Source organism: Oncorhynchus mykiss, chromosome 21, assembly GCF_057628025.1.
Source record: "Oncorhynchus mykiss isolate SJ-2025 chromosome 21, ASM5762802v1, whole genome shotgun sequence".
Lineage (NCBI taxonomy): Eukaryota > Metazoa > Chordata > Actinopteri > Salmoniformes > Salmonidae > Oncorhynchus > Oncorhynchus mykiss.
This window is the reverse complement of record NC_143042.1, coordinates 14,382,160-14,406,119: the sequence shown is the minus strand read 5'-3', so window position 1 is coordinate 14,406,119 and position 23,960 is coordinate 14,382,160. Positions and strand designations below refer to the sequence as shown.

General features: G+C 38.8%; 1 protein-coding gene and 1 long non-coding RNA gene across 6 annotated transcripts in view; one reads left to right on the top strand and one right to left on the bottom strand.

Annotated features, from left to right (window-relative positions):
* Window positions 1-65: 65 nt before the first annotated feature.
* Window positions 66-3,385, bottom strand: LOC110500073 (fibroblast growth factor 23). The gene is made up of 3 exons (XM_021577219.3): window positions 2,992-3,385; window positions 2,782-2,885; window positions 66-2,525 (listed from the first exon to the last, which is right to left on the bottom strand). The coding sequence occupies exons 1-3, from the start codon at window positions 3,224-3,226 to the stop codon at window positions 2,085-2,087; spliced, it is 780 nt and encodes a 259-aa protein (XP_021432894.1). The 5' UTR covers window positions 3,227-3,385; the 3' UTR covers window positions 66-2,084.
* Window positions 3,386-10,457: 7,072 nt separating this feature from the next.
* LOC149972998 (uncharacterized) overlaps window positions 10,458-23,960 on the top strand; it is a 34,778-nt gene continuing 21,275 nt past the window's right edge. The window contains exons 1-5 of one of the 5 annotated variants that reach the window (XR_016490198.1): window positions 10,458-11,188; window positions 11,557-11,618; window positions 21,915-21,967; window positions 23,189-23,314; window positions 23,409-23,789. This is a non-coding gene — a long non-coding RNA (uncharacterized LOC149972998). Of the gene's footprint in view, window positions 11,189-11,556; window positions 11,619-21,914; window positions 21,968-23,188; window positions 23,315-23,391; window positions 23,790-23,960 lie in introns of those variants that run through there. The other 4 variants (XR_016490197.1, XR_016490196.1, XR_016490199.1 and 1 more) reach the window with 4 other exon arrangements.

Genomic DNA, 23,960 nt, shown 5'->3' with positions numbered 1-23,960 from the left:
ATATCAGACAGTTGTATCATAACAGTTTAAACATAGTATACTTATTTTTACAAACCAGCTAAATGTTACACATTGACAGTGTTTTGTCTTTATTGTTACACATTGTCATTTTCATATGCAAGCAGTACATCGTTACAGTATTGTTTGGTATTGTATTGCCAATAAAAGGCTTCAATATTGGTGTTTAACATGTTCAATGGCCATGTATCTCAAGTGTTCATAAATGGTGACAAGCTTCCTCTGATCTTGCACAAATGTAATTGTCACTAAAGGTTGCATAAGAGGCAATAGAGTGTGCAAGTCTTGTAGTTTCTTTATGCAAAGCAGGATTGGAACCAGTGGATGTTTGCAGGTTGGGAAATATCAGGTTTAATCACCGGAGGGGCCACTTCCGAGTTGCGAACTTTCTCATGTTTAAAACATGAAATAATTCACTTTGTTTCAGTGTTCAGGCTGAGCGTGACAGGTCAAAAGAACTGGGGCAATTGAAAATTATGCGACAGCTACTGACCTGTGTCTAGATTGTTCCAGAGACAACCATGAGTAATGCTCCAAAGGCCCAAGTGGCAGCATAAACATCTGTACTAGATCTGATCCTTCAACATGAATGGGTGGGTTTGCTTAAATCTTATTCAACTTAAGTGTTATTACAGTTTTTCCTTTGAAGGAATATTGCCATATTTGAATAAACTGCCTCAAAAATATTGACAAATATCTACAGTATATCAATCCAAAAAAAAGTGCCTTCACTCATGACCGCCACTGAGATTGTTAAGGCTCCTCTCAGATGTGACAGCCAGGTCAATGTGGTTTAACCTCAAAGTGAAACAGGACAAAGGTTAGTGGTCACCGTCATGTGTTCCTTTGACTAAAACACCTCCAACATGTTACTTAGTGAGATTGAAACAAAAATAGAATGTGGAAATGTTTATTTTTAGAAGATGGTTTGGCAGGAACTAAGATATGCCAATTTTCTCCATAATGAGATGCGGAAGCGTGGGACACGCAACCTTAATGACTGGAAGCTCAAAGTGAATGAGTCAATGGTCAACCTGCTTACGCACTTAATGTGACACAGAGCTTCCTCACACATTTAGCCTGTACTTATATGATTGCATCATACATAGAATTCTAGGATGAAGTGGTTGTGAGTATACAGTTCTTCATCCTGAAGTTCTAAAATATTGATCTAAAATAATATAAATTAATTAATTGGAAAAAGTCATATTTTCTTCATCAACATAATAAAAAAAATTCATGATAAATGTCACTAGCCCTCACACACAGTCTCCTCATAACTTACAGGTTTTCAAAATAACTCTTTAACAGCTAAGCATCCATATAAATAGTATACTATAAATAACAATAAATGAATGGATTTAAATAAATAAATTCTTAAAACTTTAATGGAATTGGCTTTGTTGCTTGCTTTTGGTGGCCAGCATTTATAACATGTGGTTTCTATTCGTTCTGATACCCAGTAGAGTGGACCATTCATTTCCGTTTAAAATTAAACGTCTCACTTGAAGAACATGCATTATAACATGCATGCCTACTGGCATATTCAACATTATAGTAGGGCTCATTTTAGATGGAATATGTTTAAGTTTCATATCAATGGTATTTTCTTGCAGTATTCTTGCATTATATAACATTTAATAAAGTGACTTCAGCTCAACTCTTCTTTTTTTTTCTCCAAAAAAGACGCACAATTATTTCGGATTTCAGCATGATTCTCATAAGAATCCTCCCCGTAAACAGAGCGCAATCAAATACAGAATACAGAATTTGCGTCCTGGAATTAAAAATCACGGAAACCAATAGTTACTCACTGTGCTATAGTAAAGAATGGCCGAAATAAAATGTTCCAATGTGGTATTTTTTTAGCTACATATTTCATATTATGACTACATATAAATTACCAATATGCCCTAATAAGGGTGTCACTGTCAGACTTTCACAAGTATAACATCTGTTTAAAACTTTGAGGGTTGTTTGCAGAACTGCTGGAAAAGACCCAACGTGAACGCATACATAGCTTACATTGATAAACCCAAGTGTACAACTGCGAGTGTCCTGTCCTCTTATCCCATCATTCCATTCATGATACGGGGGCTGGGAGGGGGGTTTAGGGAATGCACGTTCCACGGGTCGTCGGAGGGAGACTGAGGGGTCTCCCGGGAGATGTTGCGTCCCTCGGGGAGTTCAGCCTCCTGGTCCACCTCCAAGGTGTCATCCAGTTGCGGCATTGCCCGGGAGTCCTCCTCCGTTTGACCCAGCATGTTGTACGGGTCAGAAGGGTCAACCGCCCGGTTCCTCTTCTCCCGATGCAAGAGGCGCTCCAGCGGCACGGTGTTCTTCTCCGACAGGAAGAGGGAGGTTTGCGGTAGATTCTGACCCACTGTGTACACTTGCTTTATCCCTTCCAAGTTGAGCAGAATACCAGTTCTACAAGAGTAGTACACGTTGCGGTGGTTTTCTAACAGCTTGTGGTTAAAAAGGCAGTCTTCCTTGAGGCAAACAGTCTGCAAACAGATAAATGGATGAATTCACGCAAACAGACCACTTAGGAACGTACATCAATTCAATTCATTTTCAAAGTGTTACTTGAGTGCTAAACACAAGAATACTTCGACCAATGTAAAAAATATGATATTATATTAGCTTTGTGTTTGGATAAAAGTGGTCTGAAATCCGTGCGTAAAAGCACATTTTTGGTAGGCATATGACAGAAAACATGTATTTCATTTCAATGGACAATGAAAATGGGAATTTACTTACAGAGCTGAAAGGGTTTCCCAGGGCATCCATGCACAGGTAGCGGTTACTTTTGACTCCAAGTATCGCCACGCGCTCTCTTGTTTCCGCCTTCAATAACATCACACCTGTTGACAAAATTAATTGTGTTAGCCTATAGAAGCAGATTAAAGACAATGACTTAAAACTACATTTCAATCAAATCCAAACGCCCAAAATGTAATAAGAACTTACTGTATGAGCTTCGAAGTGTAGTTTTGCTCACGTGGCCATTTAAACTGATCTCAAGGTAGAAATTGTTCACGTCTGAAGACGTCTGCAGGTGTACGTATCTTCTCGGATTCCCCCAGTTGGATCCCAGGAGAGGTGATGGGTTTGGAAGAGCGTCTACTTGTCGAAATCCCTGAAGAACAGCCAGTAAGAGCACAAGAACGGCGTTCCTCATCCCAGATGTCTTGGTTATTTCCATCTTTTACCCCCAAAACACAGAAAATGTATCCCAGAGATTTCGGATGTAGCTTTGAGTTCTACAGCAAGCTGTTTGCAAACTTCAGCTGATCTGATTGTCCAAAGTTTAAGGACGGCTCTATTTAAAGGGACCCAAGTGCCACTCCTGCTCACATCCTTTAGCCTACGCAGCATTCGCAGATGTGGGTCTTTCTCTCGGCGGAAGGAAGGGGGTGCATTTCCACCTGCCTGTTTGTCTAAAGGTATTGGTCACCAAATAACGTAGTAGTTTCATTGAGCAATGACTGTACAAAAGTGACATCGTATTTTTTTCCCAAACATCAGCACTTTCATAATCATGATCCTTGCACTAATCTTTAAATCGCATATGTCATCACAGTGTGTGCAATATAACCCTCTGTCCAGTAAGCATATTATAATAGACATAGATATTTTTTATAGATATAGAAACATATTAATAATTGCACATTGAAATACTGACTTTAGATAAGTCTATGGATAATCTATACAAACAATTCCCAAGGTTTCCTGTCCCTAATTTATACAACCTATTCCCAACACCTTTCCAATGTTTTGAAAACTGAATTCTATGATAGTAATCGAACATTATGGTACAATCTGTTCAAATTAAATGATAAGACGACATCTTAGATTTAGATAAATATTAGACCATTTAAGAACACAGATCTAATGTAGTGCTGTATTTCTATCTAGTATTTTCTATTTCATTATAAAAACATAAATCCATGCCTGAATATGACTAATTAAGCTCCAAATTAACATTACACTGTGTGCATAGTTTATGATGACTGGGGGAGCTAGACTTACCCCAGTCTATAGTCCAATAAAACACCTTGTGTAGAATCAACAGTGCCGCTTCTTGTTTAGCTTACTTCCTACACAATTGTCCTGTCTTCCTTTTGATTCCTACACATCTGTCATGGAACCACTTCACCATGCAGTCCTAGTTTGTGCAGCAGGTGATCTTGCCGAACAGATGTCTATTGCAGGAACAGATTGCTGCTGCCCCATCCTCCTGTTCATTCAATACCATTTGCAACGTCCTTTTCTGGAAATCTGGAATCAGGTGATGTTCAACAAAAAGCTTGGGTTCTGATACACCATCCCATCTGGTTTGCGCTTAGTGGGACTGTCATTTGTTTTTTCAACAGGACAATGACCCAAAATACACCTCCAGGCTGTGTAAGGGCTATTTGACCAAAGAGAGTGATGGAGTGCTGCATCAGCCCTCAACCCAATTGAGATGGTTTGGGATGAGTTGGACAGTAGAGTGAAGGAAAAGCAGCCAACAAGTGCTCAGCATATGTGGGAACTCCTTTAACACTGATGGAAAACATTCCTCAAGAAGCTTGTAGAGAGAATGCCAAGAGTGTGCAAAGCTGTCATCAAGGCAAAGAGTGGCTACTTTGAAGAATCTCAAATATATTTAGATTTGTTTAACACTTTTTTAGTTACTACATGATTCCATGTGCTATTTTATAGTTTTGATGTCTTCACTATTATTCTACAATGTAGAAAATAGTACAAATAAAGAAAACCCTTGAATGAGTAGGTGTGTCCACAATTTTGACTGGTACTGTATGTCCATTGGAGGCAAGTCATTGTATATCTGGGGACACTTGATCTTGAGGACCATATACCCATGGCAGTCGTCCAGGAAATCCCATCAGGTGAATCGGCTAGGAAGGGTAGGGCATTGTAAACAACAAGGCCTGAGGGTTTCATGTGAAAGTTGATGTGCTGGTCTGTCATCTGTCGACAGCATTCCTTTCTTGTAGTTTCCTCATGCTCAATGTCCCATTTCACTACGGGCACATGGGAAATGCTAACAGTGTCATACTACATGACAGCTGACTCACTGTTATAGTGAATGACGTTGTGCATATTATTGACCTTGTGCAACAGTCACCCTGTTGAAGGGTAGGGAGTAGGGACTTTCCTTGGGGGAATAACTTTCAACTTTTGTGACTTGGGCCAACCAGTGTGGGACTGGTGGGCAATGTTCCCTCTAAGCTGTGCACAGAAGAAATATCAGCCTGCGCAAAGAAGCAAGAGATTAAACTTCAACGCATTTTCAATACATTTTTAGAGCAGAGCAGCTGATATTTCTTATGCAAATAGACCATTGCCATTTATGGATCTGTGCTGTTCACTTTGAACTGGATTGTGTTCCCATCATGAGTGGTCTAGATACGCTTGTTTTGAGAACAAAACATGTAGCCATGTGTGCACATTTTTTCAGGTTGTTTGCTAGTAATTTAGTTATTAGCCCAGTTAAAGCTAATTTCTAGTCATCAATGGGGACGTGGTTGCTTCCTACAAAAGCACAAAACCTATGCATTTCTAGCTATCTTTGAAAAGTGAATCAGGTTAAGTGCTTTTTTCTATCTTAAAGGGGCAGTGTTATATTTTGAGACAGGCTTGAATAAGCTAAGTAGCCAATAGGTAGAGGGTAGCATAATTTGTCTGATTCTCTGTAATAATGATATGGGAATAAATCTGCATTTTATTTTGTAAAGTGGTTTCTTGCATCAAACACATTTTCAATCACTTCCTTGTCTGAAGGACAAGTGGATAAACAGGTTAATGTCAAGCCGATGTATGTTTTTTTTCCAAAAGTCTCATGGAATGTAGGCCTACATTGAACACCACACATTGGCTGCTACTGTTGGCTTAATGATAGAACAGCTATTTCCATGTTAAAATGTTATGGGATGCATTTTCTCCATTGTTTTTAATGGTAGGTCACTCTGGTAGGCCTACATTATGATAAAATAGCCACAGTAGTCTACTTGACCACGGTTAAAACTGTAACTTAGTGTTCACAGTAAACATGCGCCAGAAGTTGCACAGAATTTTCACAATTTTCAAGTTTGCGTTCAGCAGACCTGAAATTTGCTCGGTGCCCAAAGTCTTTTGAGGGAACATTGCCATTAGGTGTAGTTCATATTCTGACTCAGAGACTGTTACGAGAATTTTCAATCCCAATGATGATAACTAAACAATTATTTAAGCTTTGACCAATCCCCGAGGTTTGTAAGACCCTGGGTTTAATAATAATTAGGCAAAGACTCAGCTTATGCAAAAGGTTGGTTCTTCATTCACGAGAACGTTCTAAAGTAAAAAAATGACAATTTTATAACTTCCACCCCCCTACCTACTTACACGCACACAAACACACAAACAGTAGGTGGGATGTATCTTTCCCCACAGTTCTCATTCCTCGTTTATCACTACCAGGCTGGCAGTTCCATCCTCTTGAGATTAGAGGGACCTCGACAGGACTCCCTTTCCTGTCATAAGTTTTTTAGAGTTCCAACCAGGTCAGGTCATGTATAGTTTAATTATCCTCTGTATTTTCTTAGTCACACACACACATTTCTCTCCCTTACTTGTCTCGGCCAAACCTTATTGGACTTAACTTCTCTAAGATAAGGGGCAGCATTTGGAATTTTGGATGAAAAGCATGCCCATATTCAACTGCCTGCTACTCATCCCCAGAAGATAAGATATGCATATTATTAGTAGATTCGGATAGAAAACACTCTGAAGTTTCTAAAACTGTTTGAATGATATCTGTGAGTATAACAGAACTCATATGGCAGGCAAAAACCTGAGAAAAAATCCAACCAGGAAGTGGGAAATCTGAGGTTTGTAGTTTTTCAACTCATGCCCTATTGAAGATACAGTGGGATATTGGTCATGTTGCACTTCCTAAGGCTTCCACTAGATGTCAACAGTATTTAGAACCTTGTTTGAAGCTTCTACTGTGAAGGAGGGGGAAATGAGGACTCTTGGAGTCAGTGGTCTGGCAGAGTTCCACGAGCTCGTGATGCTCGTTCACGTGTGGGCTAGCTCTGTTCCATTGCATTTCTGAAGACAAAGGAATTCTCCGGTTGGAACATTATTGAAGATTTATGATAAAACCATCCAAAAGATTGATTCTATACTTCGTTTGACATGTTTCTACGAACTGTAATATAACTTTTCGTCTGAACTTTCGCATGTACTTGCCGGTGCGTCGAGATTTTGGATTGTGTACTAAATGAGCGAACAACAAGGAAGTATTTGGACATAAATGAGGGACTTTATCGAACAAATCAAACATTTATTGTGGAACTGGGATTCCTGGGAGTGTATTCTGATGAAGATCATCAAAGGTAAGTGAATATTTATAATGCTATTTCTAACTTCTGTTGACTGCATAATATGGAGGATATATTTTTGGCCTGTTTGGGCTCTAAGCGCCATACTCAGATTATTGCATGGTTTGCTTTTTCGGTAAAGCTTTTTTAAAATCTGACACAGTGGTTGCATTAAGGAGAAGTTTATCTAAAGTTCCATGCATAACACTTGTATTTTCATCAACATTTATGATGAGTATTTCTGTAAATTGATGTGGCTCTCTGCAAAATCCCTGGATGTTTTGGAACTACTGAACGTAACGCACCAATGTAAACTCAGATTGTTTTATATAAATATGAACTTTATCAAACAAAACATACATGTATTGTGTAACATGAAGTCCTATGAGTGTCATCTGATGAAGATCATCAAAGGTTAGTGATTATTTTATCTCTATTTGTGCTTTTTGTGACTCCTCTCTTTGGCTGGAAAAATGGCTATATTTTTCTGTGACTTGGCTCTGACCTAACATAATCGTTTGGTTTGCTTTCGCTGTAAAGCCTTTTTGAAATCAGACACTGTGTCTGGATTAACAAGAAGTTTATCTTTAAAATGGTGAAAAAATACTTGTATGCTTGAGGAATTTTAATTATGAGATTTCTGTTGTTTTGAATTTGGCGCCCTGCACTTTCACTGGCTGTTGTTGAGGTGGGACGCTACCGTCCCGAATATCCCTGTCACGCCCTGACCTTAGTATTCTTTGTTTTCTTTATTATTTTTGTTAGGTCAGGGTGTGACATGGGTGATATGTGTGTTTTTGTCTCATCCAGGGTCTCAATTAGAGGCAGGTGTTTTTCGTTGTCTCTGATTGGGAACCATATTTAGGCAGCCATATTCTTTGGGTATTTTGTGGGTGATTGTTTCCTGTGTCAGTGTTTGTGCCACACAGGACTGTTTCATTTCCATTTCACTTTGTTATTTTGTATTTGTGTCATGTTCAATCTTATCTATTAAAACATGGACACTTACCACGCTGCGTATTGGTCCGATCCTTGCTACACCTCTTCAGACAAAGAGGAGGAAATCTGTTACAATCCCAGAGAGGTTAAACAATTTCCTCGGAAACAAATAACTTCACAGGGATTGGGTTGGCCAGGTGGAGTACTCGGTCAACCCACCTCGGTTCACTTTAACTCCTGATGAGCACCAGTGTTATAGATACAAGAAGGGCACCAAGAACTTAGGTGATATTAATGGCTGTGAGGCAATCGTTAATGTGACTGACTTAGGTTTGGAAGTACAGGAGAAAATTCTTAATTGCACAGCAACTATAACTGATGTATGGTGGGCTTGTACCAGCAAAGGACGCATACGACAGACACTACCAAAAGGGTGGTTAGGAACGTGCGCCCCGGTGTTATTGGTCCAACCAGTTTGAGTTAGTCATCAGAGGCCAGTTATATGAGGCTAAAGTGGGCACAGGAGGAGTTTTGACCAGGATGGGAGTAGCCTTGTCTAGATGGATACTATTGGCATCCCCAGGGAAGTTCCAGATGAATACATAGCTATGAATCAAATTAGGTGAAGGCTTTACCACTACATTCTTTTGGTGATTGACAATAAATACAAATGTGGATTGGACTAATTACATCTATTATAATCAACAGAGATTCATGAATGAAACCAGGGATGCAGTAAAGGGGTTCTCTGACCAATTATCTGCCACCTCCCCCATGACCTGGTAAAATAGACTGACTCTCGATATGTTATTGTCAGAAAAGGTTGGGGTATGTAGAATGATAGGCGTTCATTGCTGTACGTTTATTTTAATAACACAGCTCCAGATGGATCAGTGACCAAGGCCCTGGCCGGTTTAACCATATTAGCTCATGAGTTAGCAGAGAACTCTGGGGTGGAACCACTGGGTGGTTCGATAGAATGTTTGGAAAATTGAAAAATGTTGTAATTACTGTATTGTTGGCTGCTTTCACCTGTATGAGTGTGTTGGTGTTGTGTGGATGCTGTTTGATCCCATGTGTGAGAGGTTTAATCACCAGCACTCTAGAGAGATCGATGACGCAACAAATGATGAGGTATGGACCGATTCCAAGCTCCGACCAGTGGGATGACAACTTCATGCCTCCAGGCCTAGTAGATGGCTCCGTTTCTTTCAACCACGAGGAGCCCATGTTGTATGAGACTATCTTCAATGTTTAGACAGACTGTTCATTTAATGAAGATTATAATGAAAATCCTAAAAAGAAGAGTTATAATTGGATATAGGTCTAGAACAGTCATTGATGAGTATCTGATGTAAATACATGTATTGGTTTTGTTTGCTTTTGTGTAACATTTATGATTCCATATGGCGGTTGACGTATCAGTGTGTAATATTTAGTCAAAGGGTGGATTGATAAGGGAATGTATATGTTTAAGGTAATGACTAAAGAATTCCACCCTGAAACATAATTATTAGATTATGTAAATGTATAATAAATAATTAGACAAACGTAACTATTAGTAATTAGTTACTAATAATATGCATATATGCCCAGTTTACTCTGGGCACCTTTTTATCCAAGCTACTCAATACTGCCCCCCAGTCCCAAAGAAGTTAATGTTTAGCTTAGATCCGACATCTTGACCTTCTTTGACTCCTTACTCTGTAAGTCACTCATCCTTGATGGTCAGTATTTTATATTGTTTGTCTATTGTTTACTTCTTATCAATGACAACAGCGTCACATAATTAGTACCGGAAGGTGGTGGATCTGGATTTATCCGAAAGATTACCAAGACTATGATGCAGCTCAGAGTCCCTGATTTTCCCAAAAACAACCAACCCTCTCCTGCCCTTAGTTGGTCTGCTAGGTACCACCCCATACTCACACTTCTAGGAGCACACACAGTGATGAATGGTCGGGATAGGGAATCTTCGTTAAGGAGGCAACCCCCGGACCCTGTTGGTACTCGGTTCTTCTCCTAACTCTGTGTGTGATCAGCAGTGCTTGTATGTGTTCCTACCTCTTTGCAGTGGGTAACGTAGACCCAAGTGACTCTCTCAGCTATTCTAATGGAAAAGGCGGTGGTTAAAACCTGTTAGAGCTCTAGGGGCGCTATTTCATTTTTGGATAAAAAACGTTCCCGTTTTAAGCGCGATATTTTGTCGACTATGCATATTCTTGACAGTTTTGGAAAGAACATTCTGAAGTTTCAGAATCTGCAAAGATTTTGTCTGTAAGTGCCCCAGAACTCATTCTACAGGCGAAACCAAGATGATGCATCACCCAGGAATTAGCAGAATTTCTGAAGCTCTGTTTTCCATTCTCTCCTTATATGGCTGTGATTGCGCAACGAATGAGCCTACACTTTCTGTCGTTCGCCCAAGGTCTTAGCAGCATTGTGACGTATTTGTAGGCATATCATTGGAAGATTGACCATAAGAGACTACATTTTCCAAGTGTCCGCCTGGTGTCCTGCGTCGAATTCGGTGCGCAATTGCCAGCTGCTTCTACTTTACCATTTGATTCAGGGGAGAAAGCATGTGTCCAAGAACGATGTATCAATGAAGAGATATGTGAAAAACACCTTGATGATTGATTCTAAACAACGTTTGCCATGTTTTCAGTCGATATTATGGAGTTAATTTGGAAAAAAGTTCGCGTTTTGAGGACTGAATTTTCGGATTTTTTTTGGTAGCCAAATGTGATGTATAAAACGGAGCTATTTCTAATACACAAGGAATCTTTTTGGAAAAACTGAGCATCTGCTATCTAACTGAGAGTATCCTCATTGAAAACATCAGAAGTTCTTCAAAGGTAAATGATTTTATTTGAAGGCTTTTATGTTTTTGTTAATGTTGCGTGCTGGATGCTAACGCTAATGCTAACGCTAAATGCTAACGCGAAATGCTAACGCTAGCTAGCTACTTTTACACAAATGATTGTTTTCCTATGGTTGAGAAGCATATTTTGAAAATCTGAGATGACAGTGTTGTTTACAAAAGGCTAAGCTTGAGAGATGGCATATTTATTTCATTTCATTTGCGATTTTCATAAATAGTTAACGTTGTGTTATGCTAATGAGCTTGCTGATAGATTTACACAATCCTGGATACAGGGGTTTTTTCATAGCTAAACGTGACGCAGAAAACGGAGCGATTTGTCCTAAACAAATAATCTTTCAGGAAAAACTGAACATTTGCTATCTGAGAGTCTCCTCATTGAAAACATCTGAAGTTCTTCAAAGGTAAATGATTTTATTTGAATGCTTTTCTGTTTTTTTGTGTAAATGTTGCCAGCTGAATGCTAATGCTAAATGCTACGTTAGCCATCAATACTGTTACACAAATGCTTGTTTTGCAATGGTTGAGAAGCATATTTTGAAAATCTGAGATGACAGTGTTGTTAACAAAAGGCTAAGCTTGAGAGCTAGCATATTTATTTCATTTCATTTGCGATTTTCATGAATAGTTAACGTTGCGTTATGGTAATGAGCTTGAGTCTGTATTCACGATCCCGGATCCGGGATGGGGAGATCAGAAAGGTTAACAGAACCTGGTATGGGCCTTCCCAATGGGGCTGCTTCCAGTCTTTTTCCCTCAGGGACTGGATCCACACCCAGTCTCCTGGTTGGATTGAGTGAATCACCTTCTCCTGTAATTCACACAATAACAACAGCTAACTACCTGAGGGAAAATAAAACTTAGCTAGGTAATTTATAAAAAATACTACTACGGGTCAAAAGATAAAATACAATTTCAAATAACATAATCAGATCGAAATCACTACTCTGTAACATGAAAAATGATTGTACCCTTATGGTCATAGGAAGATAGACTTAAGGAAGCCTACCCTTAGTCAAAGGCTATGCCCTTTCCTTCTTCTCATTGGTTCAAATTACAAATATGTCTAAGAACTTTAAACTCCATCATAATTATGAATTACACAAATTACCTTAAAATCAGTATTAAAAATGACCTTAAATTCATTATTCAAATGGCTTTCCAATGAGGCTGATCAAACCACAAAGGAAAGTCATGACAGAGGTCATAGGTCACACTAACCCTTCAAAGAAGTGTTTCTTACTATATTAGACAAATTAAAGGAAAACTGTCAAACATTTTCTACATATTGTATCCCAGGTTCCCAGAACATTCCTTTATCAAAAGAAATCACGTGTTTTATTAAAACTTTATTAAAATTCCATGTGTGTGAGTGCCCCTTTAAGATATTGTGGCTCTAAGAAAAATGGAAATGTCCTTTAAGATATCGTGGCACTAAGACAAATGGAAATCTCACTAAACCCAAAGGAAATAGAACACACCAATTCAAACATAGTATTTAAAAAATATCAACAAATAGTTATACACTATTTGTTGTGTGTGGGTATTTGCAAACCCTAGGTTAAAAACAAACAAAACCTAATAATAATGATGATTCCACTGTACACCCTCAAATCATTAGTGTTAAACTTCCTCAATGTTTATATGTACTTAATTGAACATGCTCTACCCTTAGATACAATTATCCTGGGGAGAAAGAATCCTGTTGTTTAACAAATCTCAAACCTTTAAAAAGTTGGTGCTGTCTCATCAGCGTAAGAGTCAAAACTAACTTTTTTCCCCCCACTCATGGCTACAATGTTTGCATGCCCCAAAGATCAATACTTTTCAGCTCGTACATTGATGATCTTCCTTCTGTCTGTACAGAGTCTGAAGTTCCAATGTATGCAGATGATACAGTGATAAATGCATGCAAACAGTAAACAACAAGCTACACAAGAACTCACTACAAAGAAAACAACTAATGCCCCTGAGACAGATGTCTATGTATCAGGGGAAGAGCTCCCGGTGGTATCCGATTTTAAGTACTAAGGCATCATTCTTGATTCCAACCCCTCTTTTTAAAGCAAATGAAAAAGGTAACTCAAATAACCAAATTCAACCTAGCTAATTTCCAAAATAACAAACTGTACTTCAAATCTATGATACTCCCCTACTTAACATACTACTTGACTAGTTTGGCCCAAGCTTGCTTTACAACATTAAAACCCATTCAGTCTGTCTGCAAACAGTCTCTCAAATTGCTTGATAGGAAGCCCAATAGCCATCATCACTGTTACATCCTCAGAAAGCATGAGCTCCTGAGTTGGAAAAATCTTATGCAATACACTGACGCATGTCTTGTATTCAAGATTCTAATTGTCCAGGCTCCAGCTTCACTCAGTACTTTTGTTAAACAGAAAACTCAAACAGCAGATGGCAGCAGATCCCCAAGGTCCGCCATGAGAGATGACTGTATAGTTAGTTCCCTTAAGGAAAAGCACCTTTGGTCAATCTGCTTTCAGTGTGAGAGCTTCCCATGTCTGGAATACCCTGCCATTAGACACACACAACTGTAATTAATGTGCACTGTCCCTGTAAAAATACAAATAAACTCAAACTGCAATCCACTTGAACCTCTCTGGGATTGTTCGGGACGCTAGCGTCCCACCTCGCCAACAGCCAGTGAAAGTGCAGGGCGCCAAATTCAAAACAACAGAAATCTCATAATTAAAATTCCTCAACCATAGAAGTATTTTACACCATTTTAAAAATACACTTCTCATTAATCCAACTACAGTGTCCGATTTCAAAAAGGCTTTTCGGCGAAAGCAAAACATATCATTGTGTTAGGTCAGCAACTAGTCACAGAAAGCATTCAGCCATTTTCCAACCAAAGAGAGGTGTCACAAAAAGCAGAAATATAGATAAAATTAATCACTAATCTTTGACGATCTTCATCAGATGACACTCCTAGGACTCAATGTTACACAATACATGTATGTTTTGTTCGATCAAGTTCATATTTATATCCAAAACCCTCAGTTTACATTGGCGCCATGTTCAGAAATGCCTCCAAAACATCTGGAGAAATTGCAGAGAGCCAAATCAAATAACATAAATACTCATCATAAACTTTGATACACGTTTTACAGAGAATTAAAGATAAACTTGTTCTTAATGCAACCGCTGTGTCAGATTTCAAAAAAGCCTTACGGCAAAAGCACAATATTCAATAATCTGAGAACAGCGTTCAAGCCACAAAAGCAAGCCATACAGTTACCCGCCAAGTTGTGGAGTCAACAAAAGTCATAAATAGCATTATAAATCTTCACTTACCTTTGCTGATCTTCGTCGGAATGCACTCCCAGGACTCCCACTTCCACAAGAAATGTTTGTTTTGTTCGATTACGTCCATATTTATATCCAAATATCTCAGTTTTGTTCGCTCGTTTGGTTCACAATTCCAAAGGCACAATGCACGAAGGCAAATTCCAGACAAAAAGTCAAAAGAGTTCCATTACAGTTCGTAGAAACATGTCAAACGATGTTTACAATCAATCCTTAGGGTATTTTTATAATAAATCTTCAGTAATATTCCAACCGGACAATAGCGTATTCATTACAGAGGAAAAAGAAAGCATGGCGGGCCCGCGTGACCGCGCAGTAAACAACTGATTGGCCACAGCCTAGTCCAATTGTTTAAACAGCTCTTATTCGACCCTCTTCCACAATAGAAGCCTCAAACAACTTTCTAAAGAATGTTGACATCTACTGGAAGCCTTGGGAAGTGCAATCTGGCCCCGGAGACACATCATATTGGATAGGCAGACATTTAAATGAAACTACAAACCTCCGATTTCCCACTTCCTGGTTGGATTTGTCTCAGGTTTTCGCCTGCCATATGAGTTGTGTTATACACACAGACATCATTCAAACAGTTTTAGAAACTTCAGAGTGTTTTCTATCCAATAATACTAATAATATGCATATATTAGCATCTGGGACAGAGCAGCAGGCAGTTTACTCTGGGCACCTTATTCAGGCACCTTATTCATCCAAGCTACTCAATACTGCCCCCCTGTCACCAAGAAGTTAATGACCGGACATTGTTCCAAGTGATGGAAACAGATTATAATGTTAGTATACATTAACTTCCTTCTCAAATTCACTGGTGTTACCTAAACAATAACACCAAGAAACAATAATCAGAAACTATCACAAAACTTTTACGATTCAACTATTCAGACCTGAATCCCTTACAGCCAAATATAGCCCAGCAAGCACAATTAGCTCACCTATTCTTACCAGTAGGCAAAAATATAACCCCTACTCAAACAACGTTCTGCCTTACCTCTATCGTAAGATTAAAACCAAACTTCACAACTTTCCCTTCTCTTTCAGCTTTCCACTTATGAAATGTCCAAGACTTTAAAAATAACATGTAAAGCGCCATATTTATAAAATACATCAGTCAATCCATAAGAATAAAAAACACATTTCGGTGGGCACAACTCTATTGCAATTACCTCTCCACTATTATTAGAATTCATTAGATTTAGGTAACTGTCTCTTCTTTGATTCTGTTATTTAAATATGACTCCTATTCTCAATACGTTATTCCAGCAGACCATTTAGGCAACAGACAACGTATTACATCAAAATCGCCTCGCTATTATTTTGAATGAATTAGTCTTTCAATTTAACCTAAACAAGCTAATAAAACATTAAGTTTATATCTTAAACAAACACTAACGACCGTATCTTTCCAGGCAAAATATACCAATAGTTGATTTACAATCAGAAACCCAGATTATAGCCATTGGTGCATAGACCGGGATACGAACCCAAGGCTCTCAAATGGCAGGCGAGAATTCTACCACTGAATCACCAAATCTATTGAAATGACATAGACTCCACATAAATAACCCTATCTATAGTTGTAAAATCAGGCACGTACTACCGAGACAATTCCCAGAAAATAGCTCTAATTTAATGGTCCAAGCATTACTCCGGTGATGATTCTCATTACTCTCGCTCTCGTTGTCTCTCTCTTTCTCTCCCGATTGTCGCACCTGTCCTTCCCCTTACCTTTGCAGTTTCGGTGGTTGTGTCCTACTCGGTCACAATGTTTACAGGGAGCCTTACACTCCCGGGTGAAATGTCCTGTCTTATCTCAATTGAAACTTTCTATCGTCTGATCCTGTCCATTTTTTCCCTTCTCTCTTAGGTCCCTTTCCCTTAAAGCCTCATTTATGCTTATCTACAATTACCCTGATAGTTACTATTAGATACTGACCTCCTTTCCGTTCTTTCGTTTCTAACTTCGTCACGCTCTCTATCTCCTCAGAATTGAGGAATAATTACTATTGTGACTTTTGATTATTAGGTCTCACATGCATATCATTTTTCCCCTGCTGATATCCTTCTTGAAACTTTCTCTCTCTCTTTCTCTACACTTCTTTTCTGGGCTTCAGACAACCACACCCTAGCGGTGTCAAGCCCTTCTTTCTGCCTGTTGCTTCTCTGTCCGGTCCCCACATACCTTATGTATCTGTTTGATCATTAATTCTAGTTTTTCTATATTTAAACGTCCATCAAATTCGTACTGCTTTCTCCATTTCGGGCCAAAATAAATGTTTATTTTATCTTTGGCCTCCATAAATCTCTCATCTCCGGTTAATTCCGGAATCACCTTAGAGGATTTAGCACCCATGTTTATTCAATTACTATTGTTGTTATTCTGGAAAATCTATGTGTGTGTTTCTATAATCTGTTATTATCCTTAATCTATGTGTGTGTTTCTATAATCTGTTATTATCCTTAATCTATGTGTGTGTTTCTATAATCTGTTAGTATCCTTAATCTATGTGTGTGCTTTTACTTTCTATGATTATAAATACCTATCCATTAATTTCCTCTAGGATCTTAGAATAATAATTTTCATGACTTTTGATAAATGATTAGGTCTCACACGTATACAACCACAGAACTCTTACGTTCAACAAGCTATTTCCCAGGGGTTGTAAGGTCCTGGTTAACAGCCTATTTTACCGTTATTTCTTATGACTTTTGACCGGTTAATATATCTATCTTAGACGCAAGTAATTCTCTTCTTATCTGCGTTGAAAACCCTCTATGTGTGTGCTTTTTATTTTCTCACTCAATTACTATAGTTATTTCCCAATGTGTATTCTCTCTATGTGTCTGTACCTCCTTTCATGGAATAATCAGACCTCTTTTGCGCCCCTCCGGTAGATCTCGACTATCCCCACCAGAACTCTTACGTTCGCCAGAACTCTTACGTTCGCCAGAATTCTTACGTTCACCAGAAGTCTTACGTTTGCAGCCTAATATATATTTTGACCAGTTTTCCTCTTAGGTCTCAATATTAGCTAGTTTAAATCGGCAGTGGCTACAGATGCCTAGGGTTATTACGGACATCCCTCCCAGAACTCTTAGGTTCGATTTGGATCTATGTCCAATTCCTGCCTTCCATTTGCACAGAATACTTGGTTCCCTTTAAAACATTTTTCTCCACTCAAAATTCTAAAGACAGATCACCAGACATAAACCCCTTTGGATATTTCAGCATCTAACACCCAGAGTACATTAAAATCCTTTACATCATTTAATCATACAGATATTATCCCCTGAATCCGTAAATAAAGAGCACTGACCTAACTTTTTTGCAGCTGACGCTTCAATGTTGGTTGGATCTCGTCACCGTTTCTGTCGTATACCAGTTTGCCTCCGGTCTGTAAAGAACCCTCCGAATGGGGCCAGGTCTTTAATTTACAGATATTTCATCTGCCCGTGCATGATTTCAGTGTCTCCATGGACCGACAGAAGCAGGTATTGAGATCCGGCTCGAAGGACCAAGCTGTCACGAGAATTTTCAATCCCAATGATGATAACTAAACAATTATTTAAGCTTTGACCAATCTCCGAGGTTTGTAAGGTTTAATAATAATTAGGCAAAGACTCAGCTTATGCAAAAGGTTGGTTCTTTATTCACGAGAATGTTCTAAAGTCAAAAAATGCAAAGATATGTCATTTTATAACTTCCACCCCCCTACCTACTTACACGCACACACAGACACACAAACAGTAGGTGGGATGTATCTTTCCCCACAGTTCTCATTCCTCGTTTATCACTACCGGGCTGGCAGTTCCATCCTCCCGAGATTAGAGGGACCTCGACAGGACTCCCTTTCCTGTCGTAAGTTTTTTAGAGTTCCAATCAGGTCAGGTCATGTATAGTTTAATTGTCCTCTGTATTTTCTTAGTCACACACACACACATTTCTCTCCCTTACTTGTCTTGACCAAACCTTAATGGACTTAAGTTTATCACTCTATTTATTCATTATACGTGTTACATAATATAATAATTAAGTTTCAGGGTGGATTTCTTTAGTCATTCCCTTAACTTCTTGACGCACTCATCCCGTTAGCGGGATCATTTTCATCAACACCCGCTGAATTGCAGCGCACCAAATTCAAATTAAATTACTAAAAATATTTAATTTTAATGAAATCACAAGTGCAATATAGCAAAACACAGTTTAGCGTGTTGTTAATCCACCTGGCGTGTCAGATTTCAATACAGCTTTTCGGCGAAAGCATAACAAGCGTTTATGTAAGAACATCTCTCTCAGTAGACAAAATATTACAAACACCTAGCAGCCAAGTAGATTGGTCACAAAAGTCAGAAAAGCAATAGATTAAATTGCTTACCTTTGATGATCTTCAGATGTTTGCACAGTTACACAATAAATTTTCCTTTTGTTCAACGAAGATTATTTTTATATCCAAAATACCTCCATTTGTTTGGCTCATTATGCTCAGAAATCCACAGGCTCGAGCGGTCACGACATCGCAGATGAAAATTCCAAATAGTTTCCGTAATGTCCACAGAAACATGTCAAACGTTTTTTATAATCAATCCTCAGGTTGTTTTTAAAATATATAACCCATAATATGTCAACCGGGACTGTCACTTTTTCAATAGGAGAGGGAGAGACAATGGCTGCCCCACTCTGTTGCGCAAGCAAAACTCTGCGAACACCCAGCTATCCACTGACAAGATGTTATCTTTCTTGCTCATTTTTCAAAATAAAAGCCTGAAACTAAAGACTGTTGACACCTTGAGGAAGCCATAGGAAAAGGAATCTGGTTGATATCCCTTTAAATGTTGGCAAGGCATCCAATGGAACAGAGAGCTTTCAGGAAAAATAGCACTTCCTGGTTTGATTTTCCTCAGGTTGAGGAAAATAGAAAACTGCAATATGCAATATCAGTTCTGTTATACTCACAGGCAATATTTTGACACTTTTGGAAACACTTTTAGAGTGTTTTCTATCCTACTCTGACAATTATATGCATATTCTAGTGTCTGGGCATGAGAAATAGGCAGTTTCAAATGGCTACCTTTTTTTTCTGCCAAAAACGAAAATCCTGCCCCCTACACTCAAGAAGTTAAACATATAAATTCCCTTATCAGAGACCTTGTCTGTATCACCCTCACTCCTGACTAATCTGATGTAGCTGAGCAAGAGCGTCTTGCTGTTCCTCATTGGAGAGGCCTGGTGGATTTTGCCGTTTCCTACATTTGCAGGTGACCTATCCATGTCTAGGTTTTCTGCTACATGGCTTGTTACATTTCTCTTCTGATAACCTTTCCACATAAAATTAACATCAGCGCATAAGAGCTCTCTATTGGCAGTGGCTTGTGTGCACTCCTCAACAGCAAACAAAACAGCAGCTATGTACCTGCAGCACAAGTGCAGTGCCATTGCATAGCCATTATTCGTGTCTCGACACAGCCAAGGTTTGTATTGCAGTTCACTGACTCTCTGGCCTGGATCCACTGCGGCTGCCACAAATATGACTGGGCTTTCTTCAGATAAGTCATGGCCTGACGCTCTTTAGATGACCACACACATAGTAATTGTATTCATCAAGTGATTTGTACTCATGTAACACTTCACCAGTGCAGGGACCAGAGGTATTAATTAGGTGATTATATACAGTACCAGTCAAAACATTTGGACACACCTACTCATTCAAGGTTTTTTCTTTATTTTACTATTTTCTACATTGTAGAATAATAGTGAAGACATCAAAACTATGAAATAACACATATGGAATCATGTAGTAACCAAAAAAGTGTAAAAAAATAAAAAGGTTTTAGATTCTTCAAAGTAGCCACCCTTCATCTTGATAACAGCTTTGCACACTCTTGGCATTCTCTCAACCAGCATCACGAGGTCAGCTTAACCATTGATAGATTATATTGAATGAACAAGGGGAGAAACATATTGCAATTGAAAATCGATTCATGTTTAGATGGAGTATTTGGCTGTTTTGGGCTGCCAGAGCCAATCTACTGCTGAAAATAACATAAGGTTGTTGGACTTTAAGGAGTAATGGTAACGTTAGGCTCCTTAAAGGACAGATCGAAATGTACTAGGGGGGAGGGGCTGGTCCAACTCAAGGTGTCATAAAAAATGCAAATGAAAAGTTACAAATATTTCCACATGACCCTCCTCTTATACTTTTAAATACATTGAACACCCTCCCCCTCATAGAATTACCTCAAAATAATGTTTACAACCACAAATAGCAATAACTGTAGCGACTCAGTGTTTATAAACGTGGATATCAACTTTGCCACTTCAGCGTGCTTTTGTGGCACAGTCGATGCCACAGAGGGCTATGGGCCAGAAGGTTGAGGGTTCGCCGACCACCACAGACGAGTTTACTTTTCCTGCCTGTATCATTATATTATAATCACAGCTGGCTGCAGACAATGATAAGCTAGGGGGGGAAAAGATTTTCAACAGTTTGATGCCATTTATAATTATATAAAATATACTGAACAAAAATATAAATGTAGGACCTCCTGAGTGGTGCAGTGGTCGAAGGGCACTGCATCACAGTGCTAGCTGTGCCACTAGAGATCCTGGTTCGAGTCCAGGCTCTGTCGCAGCTGGCCTTGACTGGGAGACCCATGGCAATGCACACTGACACAGTTGACAGGTGTACGGTGTTTCCTCTGACACATTGGTGCGGATTGCTTCCGGGTTAAGTGGGCAGTGCGGCTTGACCTTTGCCTCTCCCATGTCTATATGGGAGTTGCAGAGATGGGACAAGACTGTAACTACCAATTGGATACCATGAAAAGGGGGTAAAATATATAAATGCAATTTCATTAGTTACATATGAGGAAATCATGCATTTAAATAAATTAATTGGATTTCACATGACTGGGACTACAGATATGCATCTGTTGGTCACAGGATCTCATCACAGTATTTTTGTGCATTCAAATTGTGTTCGTTGTTTGCAGCTTGTTTGCAGCCCATACCATAGCCCCACCACCACCATGGGGCACTCTGTTCACAACACTGACATCAGAAAAACGTTCGCCCACACGACGGCATACTCGTGGTCTGCGGGTGTTAGGCTGGTTGGACATACTGCCAAATTCTTTAAAATGACTTTAGAGGCAGCTTATGGTAGAGAAATAAATATTCAATTCTGGCAACAGCTCTGGTGGACATTCCTGCAGTCAGCATGCCAATTGCACAATCCCTCTAAACTTGAGACATCTGTGGCATTGTGTTGTGTGACAAAACTGCACATTTTATTGTCCCCAGCACAAGGTGCACCTGTGTAATGATCATGCTGTTTAATCAGCTTCTTGATATGTCACAGGTGGATGGATATGTCAGGTGGATGGATTATCTTGGCAAAAGAGAAATGCTCCGGTTGGTAACAGATTTTCATGTGAATATTCTAAAATACTTGAATAGTTTCCTGTAGGAGAAATTGCCGCCGGACCACATGACAGGGGAGATTTTAATTTACCGAACATTTGATGAATATAATGGACATCCATATGCAATCAGATCCAACCTGGCGTAGCCAGCGCCATCAATAAATGAGGGATGTTGGCCATATGAGCCACATTTACGTGTCCTTAAAAAACAGCCCGAAACAAATGACAAAAACACAGAGATTAGAACACTAAAGATATCAGGGCATTGCATGCAAAGTCCTATAAGCAAGCAAGTTAGACATTGAAGTAGTCAATGATAGAGAATATGGTGAATTGACTTCTAATGTAATTTTGTTTGACTGTAGCCGGCGTCAAATTCTATTACTGCATGGTCGGAACTAGAAGCACAAGCGTTTCGCTACACTCGCATTAACATCACGTGTATGTGACCAATAAAAATGTATTTTATTTTATTTGATTGAGCCAACTTTATGCCAACTGGTGTGATTGCTAACCTTTCCAACAGTCTCACACAGTTTCAAGTTTTAATGTAGAATACACAAGTACAGTGAAATACCTTTCTTGCAAGCTCTAAACATAAGCAAAATAACACATGAAAATATTATATTGCTGAATGTGGGATTTATTGTCATTTATATAATTACAAAGTCCCTACATTGTAAATTACTGTCACTATCAAGTCAATTCAGATGATTCAGAAACAAAACAGAGTACGCCTTTTTCTCCAACCAGAACTGCATTTGCTTGCTATTGTGACATCATGGGGATCTCAAGAATACAGTTTTTCATCTTTAAGTACTAAAATATGTATCTAAAATATAATAAAATAAACACATAGAACAATTTTAATAATATCTGGTTAACCACATCTGGTTTTCTGGGGAAATGGAAGCTATATCCCATCAAAGGCTAACTCAGAATTCCTCTTTAACAGTTAAGCAACCATATAAATACTAGAAATAACAATAAATTAATAGATTTAAATAAATAAATACCTGTCCTTTCTATGTGTTATGATACCCTGTAGGGTGTAGGCCTGTCATTCATTCCCGTTTTAAATTCAATGTCTCACTGCAAGAAAATGGCCTATAACATGTAGGCATACTGGCATATCCAACATTGTAGCAGGCCTAATTTTATATGGAATATGTTTAAGTTTCATCACCATAATCTGTCCTTGTACTCTTAGACTGGTCTACTCAAGAAAGCCATTGGTCAACTGCAAAACATAAGGAATGCTGCAGCACGGGTTCTGACCAAGACCAGACGGAGAGCACACATCACACTGGTTTTAAGGTCTCTGCATTGGCTGCCTGTGAGTTTATGAATTCATTTTAAGATGATTCTATTGGTTTTTAAATCTATCCACGATTGTGCACCTCAATACATTAGACATGCTTTTATGTTAGGTCCCTCAGGTCCAATGGCACTGGCCTTTTAACTATCCCAAAGCCAAGGACCAAGAAGCAATGGAGAGGCATTCCAGACAACCTGAGGGGTGGTAAAACTGTGGACATATTTAAAAGAGATCTTAAAACACATCTTTTTAGCTTTGCTTTTCCTTAGGGTCCTTTTTTGTTGTTCAGTTTGTGTCATTCTTTTGTTTTTTAAAATCTTATCTTATGCTGTATTTCTATCTAACGTTTTCTATTTCATTATAAAAACATAAATCCATGCGTGAATATGACAAATTAAGCTCCAAATTAACATTACACTGTGTGTATATGTGATGATGAGTGGCCCCCTTAAATAAAGTATGGTTGTTGGTGCCGACTGTCCATCACAAACAATTCCACCATTACAGAGTTTGACCAGCAGAGGGAACCACAAGATAATTTATGTCGCAATATGGACAGCACGGTGGGCTTCTAGTGTGGGACCAAATAAAAATAAAATGACCAGTCATAACTATCTTATTTCATATATGTAGCCTATTGCCCTTTCAAATTAATTTTATTATT

Coding starts and splice junctions, on each gene's coding strand:
- LOC110500073 (XM_021577219.3), bottom strand. CDS start 3,226: ATGGAAATAACCAAGACATCTGGGATGAGGAACGCCGTTCTTGTGCTC. Junction 2,886..2,991: donor TACACTTCGAAGCTCATACA/GTAAGTTCTTAT, acceptor TTTTGTCAACAG/GTGTGATGTTATTGAAGGCG. Junction 2,526..2,781: donor TGGGAAACCCTTTCAGCTCT/GTAAGTAAATTC, acceptor ATCTGTTTGCAG/ACTGTTTGCCTCAAGGAAGA.